The following is a 21,552-nucleotide window of genomic DNA, read 5'->3' on the forward strand; positions in this document are numbered from 1 at the left end:
GGGGCTATTTATTTTTTGTTATGCGTTTAAATATCACATTCTCTATTCAACAGACCTCTATAAGCAAACTTAAACGAACTTTCTATCTTCACCAGCGAGGAATTATTAAGTTGGCACAGTTGGTCCTTGGAGCATGCCTTGTCATGTGTTTTAAAAGAGTCTGAAAAATGAGATATATTGCGAGTCCCAGACTGAATTTTCACTCTAAGGTTTTCTGAGATTTTTTTTTCCTTGCCTATTCAGCCCTCTTTAAAGAGCAGGCACATCATGCATGCTTTATTCCCAGAGCCATCCTTAATGGACTGTTAAAAATGTCAGCTATCAGCTCTCCATAGTGCAAGTGTCAAAGAGCTCGGGGTCCAACAAATCTGCCATGTTGCCACACAGGAAAATTTCCAGCAGTGAGCTTATTTCATTATCATACAGTCTGTTTATCTGTACTCTAGCATTAAGTCTTGTGCCATTAGTGCTAATTATTCTGGAAGATTAGAACCGGGCTAGGTAAAAATAGTTTGTGCCATCTACATAATTATACATTCTGCATCACAATACCATTCAAAATTATTTCCCTATGATTATGGAAAAGCAATGTAAACGTTGAAATTTTCAGCACAAGTCAATTATAAATGGAATTGCACATCATTTATTTCACCTAAAGGAGTTTCTCAATAATGAATTAATTATCTAATCAACCAATCACATGGCAGTTGCTTCAATGCATTTAGGGGTGTGGTCCTGATCAAGAAAATCTCCTGAACTCCAAACTGAATTTCAGAATTGGAAAGAGAGGTCATTTAAGCAACTTTGAGCATGGCATAGTTTGTTGGTGCCAGACGGTGGTGGTGGTGTAATGGTGTGGGGGATGTTTTCTTGGCACACTTTAGGCCCCTTGTGTGCCAATTGGGCATTGTTTAAATGCCACAGCCTACCTGAGCATTATTTCTGACCATGTCCATCCCTTTATGGCTGCCATGTACCCATCCTCTGATGGCTACTTCCAGCAGGATAATGCACCATGTCACAAAGCTCGAATCATTTCAAATTGGTTTCTTGAACATGCCAATGAGTTCACTGTACTAACATGGCCCCCACTGTCACCAGATCTCAACCCAATATAGCAGCTTTGGGATGTGGTGGAATGGGAGTTTCGTGCCCTGGATGTGCATCCCAAAATCTCCATCAACTACAAGATGCTATCCTATCAATATGGGCCAACACTCTTTAGAAATGCTTTCAGCACCTTGTTGAACCAGTGCCACGTAGAATTAAGGCAGTTCTGAAGGTGAAAGGGGGTCAAACACAATATTAGTATGGTGTTCCTAATAATTCTTTAGGTGAGTCTCTCTCTCTCTCTCTCTGTGCGCATGTGCTGAGTGAGTGGGCGGAGCGCTGAGTGTGAGCTGAGTGTTTGGCGTGTGTGTCAGGTACGAGTGATCTTTTTTTCAATCTTTTTGTATTGTTTGTTTGTTTTGTTTGTGAAATTTAAGTTTAGAGATTGGTTTTCTCTTTTTTTTCGGAGGGTAAAGAGGTGTTTAATTTTTCCTAGGGCGTCAGCTCCCGGTTTTGTACTGGGAGCATGGCTGGCCCAGGTAGCGGGAAGTTTGATTTTTTGACGCGCCGTCATGGTGTAAAAATAGACTCAGTGGTTAGTATAGAGGACTGTAGCCTGGCTGTAGGAGAAGTGATTGGGCTTGAGAACATTCTGTCTGCATCGCGTATGAACAGCGCTATTGTTGTGTTTGTGAAGACAATTGAATTAGCAAACCATTTAGTAGAAACTGGAGTTGTGCTTAATGGGATTTTTACCCAAGTGCTCCCTCTTTCTACTCCTTCGAAAAAAGTGACTCTTTCTAATGTGCCGCCCTTTATTTCAAACGAAATGTTGACCAGAATGCTTTCTCGCTATGGTAAATTGGTTTCTCCCATTAAAATGATTCCAATCGGGTGCAAGTCACCACTTTTGAAGCATATTGTGTCTTTTAGGCGTTTTGTCTATATGGTTCTTCAAGACAACCTCGACGAATTAGATCTGTCTCTAAATTTTCGTCATGATGACTTTAATTATGTCATTTTTGCCACAACAAATACTATGAAATGTTTTGGTTGTGGTGAAACAGGGCATCTTATCCGCGCTTGTCCAGTCAAACAAAATGCGCCTAATACAAACCATCCACCGGTTGATGGCGAGGAAAATAACGTTGTTCGTGATGAGGTAATGCAGAATGTTGTCAATGATGCCGAGGTGCCTGGAATAAGTATGGTTCAAAAATCGGTAACGTTAACAGTAACAAACACTGATAGAGCAAAAGAAGATGTGTTAGTGGATAAGACTAACCTTACTGAAGGGGAGAATGTAGCAGGTGCCGCTGAAGCGGAGGAGGATGAAGTAGCCGCGGTGAGCGGTCAGCCGAGTGAGTCACAGAGCAGTGACGGCTTGGCCGCTGCAGCGGTTGAGCAACTTCCAACCTGTGTGGAAGGGGATCGCTGTTCTGTGATTGATTCGGAAGATAGTAGTGCCTTTAAAATACCTCAAAAGAGGAGATTAAAACAACGTCATGATGTTGGTAAACAGGCGAAAACAATGGATGATTGTTGTAGTATGAGTCAGAGTCAGACTGATACGGAGGGTGAGAGCGATTCTTCTGAATGTAACAGTATATCATGTAGTTTACCTCAAAGTGGATTTTCCAGCCGGTCTTACAGTGCAGAAGATATAAAGTCTTTTCTTAAAGTGACAAAAAATGCGAGAAAAGTTCGTGTTGAAGAATATTTCCCTGACGTGTTGCAGTTTATTGAAAAAGCAAAGGCTTTCAGGAATGATGGAAATTTCACAAATCAGGAAGTCTATCGTTTGAAGAAAATTCTCGTAAAACTAAATGTACAACCTGGACTCAATGTTAGTAAAGATAATGTGTAAATTTAATCGTTCTCTGTATGTTTTCTTTTTGCTGTATCTGCTATGGTTATTTCTCTTCACATTTATGGGGGAAATTTGTGTTTCTTCTCTAAATATAAATGGGGCAAGAGATATAAAGAAAAGATTCCAATTATTTGAGATAATAAAACAGAAAAAAATTGATGTTTTGTTTGCTCAAGAAACACATACTGATGTATTAAATTCTTCTGATTGGGCTAGAGAATTTGATGGTCTATCTGTCCTAAGTCATTTGACCACAATTAGTGGTGGAGTTGCCATTTTATTTTCTAAGAATTTTATCCCCTGTTCTTATCAGGTAGATGAAGTTATAAAAGGTAGACTTTTAAAAGTTACAGCTTCTTATGAAAATCGTTCTTTTGTTTTTGTTTGTGTGTATGTCCCGAATAATGCATTGGAAAGAATGATTTTTCTAGGTACACTGAGTGATGTTTTATGTCATTGCAATTCTGACGATTTATTATTTTTAGGAGGGGATTTTAATTGCACTGAGCACACTTTAGATCGGAATCATGTTGAACCGCATATGCTATCACAAAAGCGGCTCATTCAGCTATTGAAATCACATGAGATTGTTGATGTTTGGAGAAATTTTCATGGTAATCAGAGACAGTATACATGGGCTCATGCGTATGATAATTTAATTTCTTTAGCAAGATTAGACAGGTTTTATGGCTTCAAACACCAACTTAGTTTTTTCAGAAGCTGTTCAATTGTTCCAGTAAGCTTTTCTGATCATAGTTTAATACAGTGTGTTGTGTCATTGAGCTCTATTAAACCAAAAAGTGCTTACTGGCATTTTAATAATAATTTATTATGTGACAACCATTTTAAAGATATTTTTAAAGAATTTTGGACTATTTTTAAGAATACAAAATCTTCTTTTAAGTCCTTACAACAGTGGTGGGACATTGCAAAAGTACAGATTAAGCAGTTATGCCAACAATATACTTGCAACTTCACGAGAGACATAACCTGTTCAATGAAAATTATAGAGAAAGAATTATTAGAACTTCAGGAGATTGCTGATAGTACAGGAAATTTGACCCACTTTGAAACTTTTCAGAAAAAGAAAAATTCTTTAGCTGAGCTTCTAGACACGGTCACACAAGGAGCTCTGGTCAGATCACGCTTTCAGAGTGTAGAATTGATGGATGCACCCTCAAAATTTTTCTTTAATTTGGAGAAAAAAAACGGGCAGAGAAGATTTATTCATGCATTACGCTCAGAAGCTGGAGCCTTGTTGTCAGACCCCTCTGACATTCGAAGAAGAGCAATTTGTTTTTATGAAGAACTGTACAAGAGTGAACTCACACATGAACAAACTGATGGTAATGTTTTTCTTAAAAATTTACCTCAGTTATCCGATGAAGCTAATGCTGGACTCAGTAAAGCTCTAACTCTGGAGGAGTTGGAAAGAGCTCTCCAAAGTATGGAGTGTGGCAAAGCGCCTGGAGTCGATGGACTGCCAGTGGACTTCTACAAGGCCTTTTGGCCTGAGGTGGGACCGGATCTACTAGAGGTGCTTGGGGAAAGCTTAGCCAATGGGCGGCTACCCACAAGTTGCCGGAGAGCGGTTCTCACACTGTTGCCTAAGAAGGGAGATCCGAACGATATTAAAAACTGGAGACCTGTGAGTTTGCTGTGCAGTGATTATAAATTGCTCTCCAAGGTTCTAGCTAATAGATTGGGCGAAGTTCTGGAACAAGTAATCCATCCTGACCAGACCTATTGTGTACCTGGTAGACGAATTTCTGATAACATTTCTTTTATTAGGGATGTTTTGGATTATGGCAGAAGTCTCAACTTAGATTTTGGTCTGGTGTCAGTTGATCAAGAAAAAGCCTTCGATCGAGTTGAGCACAATTATTTATGGAAGGTTTTAGCTGCATTTGGTTTTAATCCTGAATTTGTTTCAATGTTAAAGGTTTTGTACTGTGAAGTTGAAAGTATTTTGAAAGTTAATGGTGACTTATGCGCTCCTTTTAAAGTTTTTAGAGGTGTTCGACAAGGGTGTGCCTTGTCCGGTATGCTTTACGCTTTGTCAATAGAGCCTCTTTTAAACAAGTTAAGAACAGATTTGCATGGAGTGTATATTTCAAATTGTTCAAATGTATTTAAAGTATCAGCATATGCTGACGATGTTGTTATTTTAATTAATTGTCAGAGAGATGTGGATTTGTTGCTTAAAATATTGAGAGAGTTTAAAATGTGTTCTTCTGCTAAAATAAACTGGTCTAAAAGCGAAGCCATACTGGTTGGGAACTGGCTAACTGGAGAACCAAAACTCCCAGATGGTTTAATCTGGACTAAGGAAGGTTTTAAATACCTTGGAGTGTTTTTGGGAAGTGAAATGAATGTAAAAAAAAACTTTGAAGGGGTTGTTGAAAAAATAAAAGGGCGCCTCGACAAATGGAAATATTTACTTCCCAAAATGTCTTATAGAGGGCGCACATTGATTATAAACAACTTGGTAGCCTCTTCTCTCTGGCATCGTTTTATTTGTATTGACCCTCCATTAGGCCTTTTGTTAAAAATTCAGTCAATTTTAATTGATTTTTTTTGGGACAAGCTGCACTGGGTTCCGAAAGCTGTTCTGTATTTGCCCAAGGAAGAGGGAGGGCATGGCCTTATACATTTACAGAGCAGAATAGCAGCTTTCAGACTCCAATTTGCACAGAGACTTTTAACTGGACCAGTGGACTCAAGCTGGAAATCCATCGCTTTTGCTATTCTGCTGAATTTTGAAGGATTAGGCCTGGACAAGGCTTTGTTCTGGTTGAACCCTAAAAAAATGGACTTGTCCAAATTACCCATTTTTTATCGCAATTTTTTCAAAGTTTGGACTTTGTTTATAGTGCAAAAACTGGACAATGCAGGTTCCTTATACTGGACGTTACAAGAACCTTTGATTCATGGTTCACGCTTGGACATATCAAGTAAAGGACCTTTTCCAGCACTTGAAGGAACTTTACTCCGTTCTGGTATAATATCTCTTGGACATCTAGTACAGCTGGCGGGAACAGACTTTAAGAGCGTTGATTTGGTAGCTGAACATCTGGGCATTCGATCAACACGCGTAGTGACTAAACTCCTTGAAAAATGGAGGTCTGCTCTTACAGAAGAAGAGTGCAAACTGCTGAAGGACTATTCTGATGGTTTCATCTTTCCGAACTGTGGAGATCCTTTTCCTAATCTGCTGTTATCACCTAATTTAGAAGAGTGTGAAGGTGTTTTTTTGTATTCTGAAAAGGTGTCATTGCTGGGTTTAGAGCCAGCTTCTGGAAAAGCCTTGTATAAGAGTTGTGTCAAATCTTTGAATAAAAGTTTTTTAGATCATAAAGTGGATACACCCTGGCGTACCATCCTACAGATGGGAGAGGGCAAAAAGCCAGAATGGAGAGCTCTGTACAAGTCACCATTAACTAAGAAAATTGGCGATTTACAGTGGAGAATATTACATGGGGCAGTTGCAGTTAATGCTTTTATTTCAGTTTTAAACCCTGGTGTTAGTCATGGATGTCCTTTTTGTTTGGAGAGGGAGACTGTGTTCCATGCATTTATGCAGTGTGTTAGACTGAAGTCTTTCTTTATTGTGTTACAGAATTTATTTCTTTGTTTTGGTGAAACTTTTTCTGTTGGAGTTTTTATTTGTGGTTTTAAATACATCCGGAGACACAGATTTAGGTGTCAACTTTTGAACTTTCTGCTAGGCCAAGCTAAAATGGCAATTTATAGCACCAGAAAACATAAAATTGAACGTGACACGAGCTATAATTTGGAAGCAGTGTTTTTCAATTTAGTGAAATCCAGAATTTTAATTGATTTTCAATATTTTAAAGCCATGAAAGATCTTGTATCTTTTGACCAGATTTGGTGTACAAAGGGGGCATTGTGTGAGATTATTGATGACAACCTGTGTTTTGCACCCCTTTTAAAATAATTTTGTCTTGTCTGTGCTGTAGTGGGTTTTTTTTTTTTTTTTTTTTTTTTTTTTTTTTTTTTTTTTTTGTAAAAAGTAAACAAGGTGTTAATTGACTGGACAATGTTTTAAATTTTGTAATAAATGGATTTAGAAATTCAAATTCTCTCTCTCTCTCTCTCTCTCTCTCTCTCTCTCTCTCTCTCTCTCTCTATATATATATATATATATATATATATATATATATATAAAAATTATTATGTTGTTGGTGTTTTGTTTTTTTGAAAATGAAAATGTCATTGGTTTGTAATCCAAAGTAAAAATGTCTCAACCCCTATTCAGATGGGATTAGTTTCTTGGGACAGACTGTATGTCTGTAAAGTAATTGTCTCTGTAGAAATCACTGAAATAGGTTTGTGCTCCGGATTATGCACTATGCATTTGTGTAATGCGTTTTGCGCTATGCATATGCATTGCCGCCACACATTTAGCTCAACATCTCATACATAAAATTTGGTATTATTAGGGGCTTGATTAGAATTTCAAGCAAAATGCAGTGATCTTGTTCACATTACTGACCCTATAATCCTGCAATGCACATTAAAAGGACTATTTGTTCGTGTTTTGCAGATCAAGTTTTTCCTTTTTTTTCTGAATTCGTTTCCCCAGAAAAATAGACAACAGTCTCTGAACAACATATACACTCTTGCAAATTCCCCTCATCTCCCTACTCCGGTCGCAATGCTTAGTTTGGGTTACCATTGCACAGATGGGTAGTGTACATCCTTGAGTGTCGTGACACGTAAAAGCTCTTGTGTTCAGGGACATGTATGAATCTGACCTGTACCATGTCTCATGCTCTATCTTGTAAAATTAGATGTCAAAAAAAAAATCTACATTGTTCTGCTTTATGCAAGCAACAAATGTTATGCATTATTCAGACTTGAAATTTATAAAAAAAATATATATTTGTTCATTGACCAACATCCACTTGAGACATTTGGAGTTATTGATGTAGTTAAATGGCATTCAGGCTGGACATGGGCTGTGGAGAGTAGATCCTTGTTAATTATTATAATTTATTTTACATTTTTTAGTAGATACAAGGTGCTGTATTGTTTACCATCATGATAATTCACATCTTTACGAATTCACTGAACAGCTACTGACATGGTAAAAAGTCTGATAAGTATTACATTATCCTACCTCTCCATACAAAACAAATCCGGTCTAAAAAAGGTTTTTGTTTGTCAAAGCCGCGCCATAAACCAATACTCATGTAAAGTACCCTCTCAGGGTCCAGAATGTTTTCTTGTATTAAAAAAATCAATACAGAGCACAACAGAATTAATCAGAAGGCACGTTTAGCGGTACATTAACTCACCATTGCTACACAGTAAATATACTTAAGTTGCTCATCAAATCCACAGATTCATCTGATTTGCCTATTGATTAAAACTGACATTGATCCACTGCTACGTGTTAAAAGATTTTTTAACTTGACACATCACACACAAAAATGCTACATTTGCTTTAAGATGTTAGAAGTTCCATTTGCATGTTAAATTAATATTTATGTTTTGTACCATTAGTTGTTAAATGTTCAGTGCCATACATTTAGTAGATTGAACAGCTCAATATTCATTATGAGCCCTGGGGACGTTTTAACCAAAATGTTGATTAACATTTCTACCAACGTTCAGCAAATGTTTGACTAGCCATTTTCTTTACTGATGCAATGCAGGTCACAGCATGTTTGAACTAAACTTATCATGAGTCAAGGTTCAGACACACTTACTGGAATTACAGTCCAATAGAAAGACAAAATTATTGATTTGATTCACTCATTTTGTGGATTCATTTACTAATTTTGTCTTCTTTGCTTTACCAAATTATTTGGCGGATTTTCCAAGCAGTTTTGTTATTGTTAACCAAAACTAAAATTATTAGACGTTGTGCAATTGAAATAAAGCTGAAATAAAATATAATATAATTATGTGAAAGATAAACTTAAAGAACTCAAATGAAAATTAGAAATGTTGATTTTGCAACTACAATAAGTTGAAGTACAAGGACTGAAAAAAAAAACTAGAACCTGAAAACTGAAAATATAAAATTCTAAGCAAGTTCAAAATATCAATAAATACTATAATAGTATATAATTAATGCTGCTAAAATAACACTTGCTTTCCAGACTTGTTTAAATTTCATGTGATATCCATAATGAACCAAATTTTAAGCCTTGATATACAATGTTTTGAAAGCGCATCAGAGAAAGTGCATATAAAGTGCATATATCAGGAAGTCAGCCTAAAAATAACATACTTCCACATAGTTTTGAGTTGCAGTTTATTGGTGACTCATTTGGCTCAAGCATTTCTTATTGGCATTTATTTTAGACAAATATCTAATGCTTTGGATGTGCTGCAGAGGCTATCACGACATCGGCATCTGTTGTCATTATAGCTCGCTTGCGTTTTAAAAACCCAGATCACACAGTTCTGACAGAATATCTCATAACGTGCTGTGTGGATCCAGTGTGTTTCAAAGGCCCATCAAAGGGATTTTTCACTCGCATATAGCCAATTAGACACTGAGAACTGTAGGTTGGAGCATGATACAGTAGTTTCAGTGTCTGTTGCTGCTGTGAGACTACAGTCGTCCCTGTTGTGCATCTCAAATGCCCATCTCAGTCTCCTGCGGTTTGAGAACTAGGCCGTGTCTTTGCTGTGAACCCTTAAAGAAAGCAGCACTTGTCATTCTTGGCATCAACACTCCTTTTTATCCACCTTTGAAAACATGTTTACACTTCAGAGAAGTTTTGCCTGTGTGAAGTCCTTCGGTACTCTACAGCCCACGACAGCAATGACCGCCTGTATTTAAAGTCACCTTCCAGTCCAGCTCAAGATTATAGTGTTTCCCGATTTCTGAGCTTTAGTGTGTTAGAGACGGCTGCTTGTGAAATCTTTTTCTCTTGCTGTGATGAATCAAGAGATGTCAGTGCAATTTTATGTGTAGCGCTCTATTCGTCTGCAATTGTGCCTTTTGAAATTGTGGGTTCTTTTCTTTTTTTTTTTTTTTTCTCCCCACAATGACTGCCAGAAGCAGATGAAGATATGTGGATGATCATGCACAGATCTGTCTTGATTTACTGTGGTAATTTCAGAATGTTGTATTATATATAGATTTGCAATGTTCGTAAGATAATGTGCGATATAAAAAAAAATAACATAATTTGATATGTGACATTTTGACATAACTGGAAGGTTTTGAATTTCAATACAAAACAATACTGAAATAGGGGAGGGGGGGTGTAAAGAATACATTTATTTATAAATGTCTAATTTTTATGGCTTAATTTCAACCAAGAAATGTGGCAGTAACTAAATAGTTTGTATTTTTGACTATATTTTTATGATTTATTCTATTTTAGTAAATATTATTATTTTAATAATACTGTTTTAACATTTTATTTTGGTTATCTGTAGCTTACTTGCATTTGTTTTAGATTAGGTGCACATTTATGAAGTTAAAAAGTTTATAATAAAAATTACCACACCCCAAATTTTCTAATTTTCTCCAAACTATTTGAGTGGAGTCTTTTTATGCAAAGTAATAACAGAAATGGATGAGAAGAAATATAAGGCATTTCAATACAGTTGTATCCACTGTAAAATTGACACTGGTCAGTTTTCTAGAATTTCAGCCAATCTTGTTCTGGCCGTTGACGGCCTTGCTCTTTCTCAGTGATCAAGAGAGAGATGGACAACATGTAGGAAGATGAGGACAGAAGGTCTCTTGATGCAGGGCGACAGCATGACTCACCCTTCATCCACAATTGGAGGTTTCAAATGGCAAGTCCCTACACATGCCGGCCCATGTGCTCTGGCCGAAGAGAGAGAATTCTGAATTCTTGTTTTCTCTTGCTTTATATTTGAGTCACTTATCCGTGTATTGCTAATCTATGGATTTATGAGTTTTCAATTGAGAAGGAGGTTTGTTTTGAGACTTTCAGCTTAGCATGTCCTACTCTGTAGAACTTACAAACATGAAAGTCTCCAAGGGAGAAGAATTATGGGAAGTGTCAGAAAGAAAGATTAAAGTCGTAATGAAGCAGAAGTTGAGATTGTCTGCACAGACATTTTGAGGGGCAGGGGCTCAAGTGGAAAAATGGCACCTCTCATAATTACTTTTTTAAAAAAAAATTGTCTTTTTTTTAAACAAAAAAGTATAGAGCCTATATAAACACAACTCTGGCTTTTTAAAAAGAAATATTAAATTATTGTTAATTATTGTTAATTCATTTTATCTTCCTCAAACTCGCGCAGTTGTTTCATTTTCAAAAGATATCTACAAAATAATCACTTCGAAATGCAGGGATTCAAGCCAGCGGGCAGGCAGACGATGTTGTTTAGGGATAGAAAAGAAGACGTGAGGAGCCCAACCAAAAATGCACATGTTTGCTGGCTGTATGTGACACTGACAGGTTTCTGAGAGGCGGGCCAGAAACAAGACAGACCCTAATATCCACAACCACTAGTAATAGTCTTTGACCGGAAGAGAAGAGAAGTCGTTTCAAAGGGGGAGGGAAGGGTAACGTATTTGATTAAATATTACAAGGGTACATGATTAAAAAAATATAAAAAAAATGAAGTGCACAGATAAATAATTTATAATTAACACTAAAATATTACATATAAAAATACGAATGGTAAAATTAGATTTCATGACGACTTTGTTCAAAGGAGTAACATATGACAATTTCAAACTTGCCTAAACTGATCTAAGCTTCCCACAGCCATCCTTCAGAGGTGCCAGACAAATTTCAAAGTTGTTGTTGTTGTTTTTTTGTTTTTGTTTTTTTTTAAAAAAGCCTCATTTACATGAAAAGGAGGCATGTTTTGTTTTGAAAAGAATGTAAATATCCAAGGCACAGCAGTATTTCAGCTCATTTAGCACATTTAAACTGATTTGGGGGGGGGGTTACCTGAGGCTTTGGAGTTTCAAGAGATGTAAAGAGTGAATATCTATGGCAGATATGCCAGAGAACATTACTCTCTCTGAGTTGAGGAGCACTCAAACCTTTTACCTTGGACCTAAAAGACGTAATAGCAGCAAGTGTTATCTAACATTAGCTGAATTTGCCCGAGCAATGTTTTCCGAGAAAGGAAACATAGACCTGAATTGATGTGAGTTTCAATGAGAACTTAAAGGAGAACAATTAATTTAGTTTTCATTCGAAGCCCCGTCAAATGATTTATGGCATTCACAATATCTGTAGGGTGTACATTGCAATTATAAAGTTGTTGTTCCCTGAGTGCAGCTGGAATAACTTCATGTTGTCAAATGCACAACAATGTTCTCTTTCTCTCCACCTCTGCTATGTACCCACCCTCTTTCACCTTGAATTCATAACACCACTTTTCACAGCCTAATGAGAGTCTGGAGGCAGTGTACGGCATTCCTGGGTGGTGATATAAGCCTTGCACCTGTGCACACTTGTGTTCGCTTTACCAAACTAGCCAAATGTTTTGGGCTTCAGAAAGTGATTTTTCAAACTGAGGCCAATCGAATGGCTTGATTCATCCCTAGCAACCATGGTGCTCCAAAGAAAGTGAATCACCATGTCATTCGATTCCAGGGAAAATCTACAGCAGTTAATTGTTACATAAATGGAATGTAAAGCCATTTAGCAGACATGCCACGTGAGTCAGTGTTCATGCTTGTCCAAATTGATAGCACTTAACTCATTGGCAGATGAGCCAAGGATTGTTTCTGCAAATTAATTTTTTCTGAATAAACCGTTTGTTACGCTGCCTGTCAAAGACAGATGTCAGGCTGAAAGTTGTCCTCAGCTTGTGATCCCATGGAGCGTGCTGTATTGAGTTCAGGTATGGTTCAAAGTCAAATGGAGGAGACAGTTTCTTTCCAAAAGAGCAAAAGAGTCTCAGAAGTTTTTTTAGCTATAAATAAATCACAAGCTTTATTTTGCATCTGAGACCTCTGGATCCTCTCGAGGGCTTAGGCTTTTTGTGTAACAGCCTCTGCCATGCATTGTTATCATGTAGTTTCATCAGCTTTGCATGTCTTTTATGCCGTGACCTCTACTGCAATGACCCAGAGTTCGCTCCTGCTCCACAATGGCCATTAGCTGTGACCCCAATGTTCCTCTTCCAATATCAGCCTCCCAGGCATTCAGTAAGAGGAGATAATGGCCTTGTCAGCCTCTCTTTCTGCCAGGTTTCAGCATATAAACGCACTTCACCCAAAAAAGCATCCACCTCTACATCTCCCATGTTTTACTCCCTTCTCTCTCTGGTGTTTATTAGATAAGTGAGTGGTCTTTAACATGATCTTATCAGAGAGTAAAAGCTGGAATATTCTACAACTTATTCTAAATATTCTACAACAAAACTAGGCATCACACACTTGCCGACTTTGTGAATGGTTAGAGAGGAAAACTATTGTGACCCTCATTCCCTGAAAGAATGAGGATGTGACAACGTAATTAGGATCGCCTTAAGAGACCAATCATCTTCCAGAGGATTAAAACTAGCCAATGCATATTGGCTTGCGATAATTGTATCACCTGCTCTGCTTGCAATGCGAGCATATAACGAGCAGCAGGTGTGTTGCCTTCAGGGAAAGAGGGTTTCAATAATAATAACCAAGACGTTCCCTTTCAGTCGCTCATGTTCGGCGTAACATTGATGTGACGACATAATTGGGATCCCATGGAAAACGCCATGGTTTGATAACGATTATTATCGTTCTAATAATCGTTATCAAAATAATCGTTTGTTGGTGGTTGGGCTGGTGGTTGGGCTGCCACATCCAGAGCCCTACGCAGGACTCTCAGATCCCCAACTGACTGGGGCGGAAGGCCTGCGTAGATAAGAGTTCAAACTGCTGTTCCTTTATAACCCACACAGTAGAACTCTTGGATAACACTGGGAAAGCATGCCTTTCCAGGCTAGAGGGACGCTGTGGAAGCCACATCCTGCACGAAGGAAGGTAACATGTGGAGATACACATATGGACTGGCCGTAGTGCAACAGGGGTAGTGCAAGATATGGAATGTCACTGGGGAGGCTACACCGGACAGTGATGGCAGACCGGACTCTGCCAAGGGAAAGACACAGGCTCACCGCAGGGAGGTGGTCGTGGAAGAATATGCATATGGGATCGTCACAGGGATCACGACATATAGAACCCTAGCCTAGCACAAGTTACACAAGCATAAGAGCAGTAGGCCTGGCGTCACTCCGCAACCTCTGACTGCCGAAGGGGTGCGGAGGAACTCTACAGGGTTCGCCTAAGTGGGGAACTCGACTGGAGTAGAAAAGTCCACGTATTCGCTCCATGTGGAGGGAAGTGGCGCAGCAAGCCGAAACTAGAGCGGGAACTTTGGTTTTACCGGCTAGTTGAAGCAAGCACACAGGAAGAACCAGCTCAGCTATAGAACCTAGCGAATGGGTTAGGTGTCACCCAGCCCACAGCTCTACAGATGTCTGTCATCAAGACGCCGTGCGCCAGCAGCCAAGAAGAAGCAACACTCCCTGTTGAGTGGGCTCTCAACCCAGGCGGGCAGGGCACGCATTGGGCTTCATAAGCTAGTGGACCATCCTCTGCTTGGAGACAGCTTTCCCTTCTGTTGGCATCCGTAACAGAGCTGCTCCGTAACAGAGCTCCGTAACAGAGCTGATCTGAGGGCCTGAGGCTTTGCGTTCTGTCCACGTACAGGTTTAAGCACGGACAGGACAGAGAAAAGCTAGGGATGTGTCTGCCTCCCCCGAAGGCAGCGCTTGCAGGTTCACCACCTGGTCCCGGAAGGGAGTTGTAGGAACTTTGGGCGTGTATCCGGGCAGAGGTCTCAGGATCATGTGTGAGTTAGCCGGGTCGAATTCCAGGCATGATTCGTCAACATACAGGTCCCCTACCCTCTTGATTTAGGCCAATTCAACCAGGAGTCTTTTACAGGACAGAATGTTTAACTCCGCTGACTGCAAAGGCTCAAAGGGAGGTCATTGAAGTGCTGAAAGGACCAGAGACAATCTCAACAGGGTATAGAGAGTGAGCGAGGTGTATTTAGTCTCCTCGCCCACCTCAGGAACCTGCGTGGCACTAGAGTGTAATGCAGCCCTTACAAATGCTGTTGCAGTAAAAGAAAAAAACAGCGCGAATTATGACGGAGTGCAAACGAATCAGAACTAGCAAGGTTTGGGAAAGTTTCACAATACTTAAAACCAACAATGCTGTCATGTGCAATACATGCAAGGCAGAACTTGCTTTTCAAAATTAAAAGGTCAAAGAGAATGTGTCTGTCAGCTCAATTGCCATGTAAAAAAAGATTGTAATTTTACATTTATAATAATGGTTTGCAGATTAATATTTTGGCCCTTTTTCTGTTTCAGTTCTAAGAAAAGTAGTGATCCTATTAAACAATGCTTAGAGAGCATGTGTGTGATTTGAGTTGGACTGAAATCTGAAAACAAAAGAGAATGACCTCTTTATTTGGCTCAAGTTCATTAAAACAACTATTTCAATAGCTGAACTGATTTTCTTTTTTTATATTATAGTAAGAATATGTATAACTCAATGTTTTAACTAATTGAAAAAGTTGAATAACCGTTCCAGACTTACTGATAAGCCGGCAAAATAATCGACGATTAGTCGACTAATCGTTCTAATAATCGTTATCAAAATAATCGTTTGTTGCAGCCCTAAAATGTGGAGAAAAGCTTAGAAACCGACTCTCTAGCCACGGCAGCCAATCACAACTCCGAATTAATGCATACCTCACTTTTCATGATCTTGGTTCAACTTTTCGGAAGAACGAAATAGCTTAGAAAACGAAAAAATAATCACTTTATGGAGTCAGTATAATTCCACAGTATGTTTGCAAAAGAATAAAGTATCGCAAAAAGTTATTTTCTTTTGCAGTACTTTATTCTTTTGCAAATATGTGTGGCATAATATTGACTCCATATCACTTTCCCCTTTAATAAAACACATAATGAGTCCTATTGTTGTTTTCAATGATGTGCAACCTGTACATATCTGTTAACATATACATGAAAAAGTGAGACAGTATGACATAGTTTGAGAAAGTATGGCATATTTAACATTAAATATGATATATTCTTGAATCCCACACAGCATTGATTTTGTTTGCATCAATTAAAATATGATTAACTAACCTCACTAATGTCTGTTGCTAGAAGCTGAAGTGTCCCTGTCCCCTCAAAATCTGACAAGCAGAGGCGCCGCTGCGTTGTTCAAAGAAGCTTTGCTTTTTGATTAAAATTAATTATTGTCTAACTGAGCAATTCCTTTCCTTTTAATGTCCTCGGTGGGTGTAATTAACTGAAACGCGTTCCTCTTAAGTTGTTTTGCATGAAGCACATTTTCCCTCAAGGGATCTGTCTTCCCCTATGAGAACAAGTAATTCCTCTGACACTCGTCCCTTTAACCTTCAAGCTGGTTAGTGTGTGGGGGAAACTGTGGTCTTCAGGCTTGCGGATCTGTTCCCGGAGGAATACGCAGATGTACACCTGCCCTTGTCTCATTAGAAAAAGTGAGGTCAGGGAAGAGATGTTCTGAATGAATGAACGAACGAACGAATGAACGAATGAATGAATGAATGAACGAACGAACGAATGAATGAATGAATGAATTTATTTTATTTTGAGCAACATAGTGATATAACAAAGACAATAAGAAGCATTTGATTTTTGACAACATAAATCAATCAACTGCTCGAAACAGGGTGGGAAGAAGTCAGACTTCAATTCAGACTTATTTAGACCCACCCTGGTTATTATGAAAAAAAAAACACCTGAGCTCTCTGAACTCCACGATACATTTTCATTTGGATTCAAAGCAAAGACATGCTGGATGGTTGGACGAGGTCAAAGCTTTAAACTCGGCATTACGGGATTGATTTTTTTGTTTTTGATGGAGAGAAAGGGGCTGTCTTCGACTGCGTTAAAAGCTTAATGGCACTCCCCAGACAAGCCTCAAACAAGGGTAATGTAGACAGAATTAAATGACTGTCTAATTAATTAGAAGAGCGAAGGCTGGGAAGAAACAGCAGTGGCTTCTCATTAGAGCGAGTTTGCGAGTCTCAAGAGAGTGCTGGTTCCGAATATTATCCGGTGCGAGCGACATTTCCCAGCAGGCTCTGGTTGCTGACACATGCACGCACTCAACCGCCCGTTGTTAGCGTCGTAGCTGTGTTTCCGCATTGTGTTCCCTCAACAAAAAAACACAAGAGGAGAGGATCACAGAATAATTAAACACACCCACTTTGAAGTTAGTTTTCTCGCCTCAGGATGTAATTCTGTTTCAGGATTTGTTGTTGTTGTCACTCTGACCCAGAAATGAATGGACGCGGCACACGGCTGTTATAGTGTGTAACGCCTACAGTGCGAGCATCAAAAGGCAACTCCCCACTATCTTGTACATCTCCACTTCCCCTGTATCTGGGATTATCTCTTATCTGAAAACAAGGTCTCAAACTGGGAATCGTTTGGACTAGAGCGTTCCGACTTGGTTGGCGTGAGAGCTGTTTTCCGAACAAGCTGTTGTTTGATTCTTTTAGTGAATCAGGTTTTACAGTATCAGCAGACATAAGTCAATGTTAGTATACCCCCAAAATGCAGCCTAGATAGTAAGTCCTTTCCTTGGTATCATTCACTCTCACTCACTCGTTGCTTTATTCCTGCCAGTCATTCCACAGTGTGTGTTGTGTACTGCAGCATTGCGCTTGTTCATGTGAGATTCTGTCTCTGGTCTGTGTTCCTCTTGCATGGCTCTGTGTGTTTGAAGTCTAGTGTCTGCTTTAATGAGTGTTCTTCAGACTTGTTCAGCCCAAACCACACTAGGCCTGTGCTGTCCTGAGGCTACTGCAGTGTGCCACTGTGCTCTCTCTCTCTCTCTCTCTCTCTCTCTCTCTCTCTCTCTCTCTCTCTCTCTCTCTCTCTCTCTCTCTCTCTCTCTCTCTCTCTCTCTCTCTCTCTCCTTCCTTATTTCATTCTTTACTTTCTTATAATTTCATCCCCTTTCATTTTGTCTTTGTTTTGTTTTTTCTTTGTTTTCTTTGTTTCCCTGTTTTTTTCTTTTTTTTTCTTTTGGTGTTTTGATTATTTTTGTCCTTCCTACTTTCTTTTCCTGGCTTCCTTCCTTCTTTCCTCATTCTTCATTCCTCCTTTCTTTCTTAATTTACTTCAACCCTCCCTTCTTTCTTTGTTTTACTCTTTGGTCCTTCATTCCTTTTTTTCTTTCTTTCTTCCTTAATTTCCTCATTTTTATTTTAATGATTCCTTTCGATTCTAACCCTCCTTCCTTGTTTCTTTCTTTTATTCTTTCCTTCTATACTTCCTTTTTTTCTTTTTTAATCTTCCATATTTATTTCTTTTATTCTGTCCTTCTTTGTACCTTTCTTTATCTTTCTTTCTTACCTTCCTTCATTGTTTCTTTATTTTATTATTATTTTCCTTCTATTGTTCATTCCTTTCTTTGTTAAATTATTCCTTGTTTGTAGTCTTTCATTCTTTCTTTCTTTCTTTCTTTCTTTCTTTCTTTCTTTCTTTCTTTCTTTCTTTCTTTCTTTCTTTCTTTATTTATTTATTTATTTATTTATTTATTTATTTATTCAATCCTTCTTCATTGGTTCCTTTCCTTTATTATGTTCCTACTTCCTTCAGTTCTTCCTTTCATTTCCTTACATTATTCCTTTCTTCCTTCTGTCCTTCCCTTTGCATTCTTTTTTATTCTTTCATTTCTTCTTTTGATAATATCCTCCAGGTTTTTGATTTTATTTATTTATTTATTCAATCCTTCCTTCTTTGTTTCTTTTACTATTTCCTTCCTTCTTTCAATCCTTCCTTTCATTTCCATCCTCTCACTATCACACCCTCACCCTCTCTCTATTGCTCCATTTGGGCTTCAAGCTCATACACCCCCAGAAGCTTCTTCTGTCTCCTGGGAGGGGATACTTGGTTTTGATGTATAAATCATCCTCGACTCCTCAGTCTTTAATTAATGACCCCCATCTGTCCTTGCCGGGTGAGTTTGAATTTTAAAACGCTGACACACCAAGCAAACAAGCACCTCTGCAACTGCCTGACGCAACAAGCCCCCGAGTAAAGCAAGCTATCAGCGCACAGAGAATAGGTCTGTCATAGTCTGACATAGACACCCACACCTGCTCCGAGGTGCTTCCAGCCCATTTACCCAGCAGAGCAAGAGAGATAAAGCACGAGAGAGGATGAAGACCAGTGGTCGGACAGAGCAGGGGCAATAATACTTCCATCCATCAGCGGGCCAGACTAGTAAGGCTCTGTGTGTGTATGTGTGTGTGTTCATAGGCTTTTCAAGTGAGCCCTGCCAGAGTTTCTGAAGCGGTTATGGAGGCATCAAAGACAAGCGCTGCGGTGAGTCACCGGCTGCCTTTTACAATCTATGTACTGGATGTGTGCAAGACAGCGTTTGAGACCGTAGATGTGGGGTGCGGGACATGCAGGTGGACAGGGTCAGGCTGCATCACATATGCATGAATAGCCAAACAACACAAAACAAGAGAACATAAGGGCTCTGTTCTCGCTTTTGTATGCCAATGTTGTTGTTCCCATCGCTCTTGCCTTTCAATGTGTTTGGGCTTCTTTTTGTTTCCTCTCATGTCATTAATATCAGCTGTTCATCTCAGCGCTGTGTTCATGTCTTTCTCTCCATTTATCCCACTGTGGGGGTCATCACTTTGTACAGCTGCTCGTGGTTCTCTTTGAGTTGTCGCTCTTTATCTTTATCTTTCCAACTCGTGTTTGAGTGAAGCATGTGCAACTCTTAAATAATTGCATAGTTCTCCACCTCTCGCCATTGTGATGTCACACAATTCAGAACCAATGAACTTCAACACCCTCATAAATCATTTGTATGTAGTGTGAAAACCCATTACTGTGCAATATTTGACATGGCAGTACTTCACCATCCCTTTTTCATGAGCTAAAGTAACGATTTCACAGTGACCCAAACACACTGATCTCAAACCTCTTATTATGCTTTAATTGCTGCAAACCTGTTTCTACAAAAAACAAATCAGAGCTCATGAATTAGGACTCAGCCCAGCGCCCACAGTTTCTCCTTAGTGACGATTAGTGGTTGTCGTGTGGAACTAATTTGCTGCTAGTTGCTTGTTTTGAATCTAATCCGTCTTTGTGGGATCTCTGTGGACTCTGTATGATTTATCGGCGCACCTACACTAACATTGTCATTCCTTAATTCATGAAAAAGACAGATCCGACGCTCTCAGATGAGAGCAGATATATCATCTACAGTTTTCAATCAGATATAGTTTTTAATTCCAAATGTAAAAGCCTGTTTTCTAGCTCTACATTTTAGAAGTGTGCATTCAATGTTATAGTAATGGCATAAAAGTGTTATTTTACAGTTGGGTTGTATACAAAACCATTCAAAAGTGTGGGGTCTGTAAGACTTTTTATTTTTTTTTTTTTTTTAAATCACTTATTCCTGTACAGTGATATTGTGAAATATCATTAAAATCTAAAAGAACTGTTTTCTATTTGAATGTATTTTAAAATGTAATTCATTCCTGTGATGGCAAATATAAATTTTCAGTGTCACATGATCCTTCAGAAATCAGTATAAGATTTTGATTTGCTGCTCAGGAACTTTTTATTACTTTGTCAATTTAATGTGTGAATAACCCCAGTATTCATTTCTTTAAAAAATGCCCCAAACATTTGAACTGAATATATATATATATATATATATATATAGACAGAAAGAGTGATTCAATCTGTCTAAGTGCCATTTCTCTGCCATTCCAACAGCAAACCCTTGAGAATAACTTAACCAATCTGGTGAAGAGGAACAGTGAGCTGGAGAACCAGATGGCCAAACTCATCCAGATTTGTCAACAGGTGGAGGTGAGTCCAGGCAAATGTATCATTATAATCTTCATCCTTCACATCACCATCATCATTCTCATTTCATTCCACCTCCAGTTATTTCCCCACATCTGCAGATGTGTTTTTGAAAGTTATACATACAAAGCAGTTTACAATTTATTTTTTAGTGACAACATGGTTCTGAATTCTTGCCCTTTTGAGCAACAAATGCTTTACAGTTTCAAGGCTATGAACATTATGAATGTGATTGTGTGGGGTTTTTTCATGTATCAACAATTTTTTATTTTTTTTTTTTAATATAAGTTCACACTCGAGTAGTCGCCTGTATGAGCAGCTTTTGCATGGCGTGTCCTCTAGTCCTGTATTGACATTCGTTTTCTTTCAATTGAACTGCTGAGCCAAAGGCTAGAAGATTGTAGCAATATGATTTATTGGTGAATAAAATAGACTTTACATTAAATTAACTGATGTTCTGCATGAGAGAAAAAAACCTTGAAAAGACTTCCTGCTGTACAGTTTAATAGAGGTGTGTACAGTTGCTTGTACAAACAGAAAAGTATCCCCTTGTATTTGTTATTGTTTTTCTTTTGTTTTATGTATAGATATACCCATTTGGTTTATCTTAATTCCTTGGTTTGGCTTTTATGCATAAAACGTATGATATCCTTCTAGATTTTCCTGGTTTCGTCCATATATTTGATCGTATCTTCAACTAAATCAAATCAAAACACACACTCACACAGTCTGCTTTAACTAATAGTATG

The 21,552-nt window shown here is 38.5% G+C and overlaps 1 protein-coding gene across 6 annotated transcripts in view; it reads left to right on the forward strand.

Annotated features, from left to right (window-relative positions):
• The window catches only part of mid2 (midline 2), a 160,154-nt gene that overhangs the window by 98,190 nt on the left and 40,412 nt on the right, over positions 1 to 21,552 (forward strand). For 4 of the 6 annotated variants that reach the window (XM_039648682.2, XM_039648684.2, XM_039648681.2 and 1 more), the window contains 2 exons: positions 19,229 to 19,294; positions 20,711 to 20,806. In XM_039648682.2, the coding sequence (XP_039504616.1) occupies positions 19,229 to 19,294; positions 20,711 to 20,806 (162 nt within the window). The remainder of the gene's footprint in view (positions 1 to 19,228; positions 19,295 to 20,710; positions 20,807 to 21,552) is intronic. The other 2 variants (XM_089134822.1, XM_089134824.1) reach the window with 1 other exon arrangement.

Source organism: Pimephales promelas, chromosome 9, assembly GCF_988280905.1.
Source record: "Pimephales promelas chromosome 9, fPimPro1.hap1.1, whole genome shotgun sequence".
Lineage (NCBI taxonomy): Eukaryota > Metazoa > Chordata > Actinopteri > Cypriniformes > Leuciscidae > Pimephales > Pimephales promelas.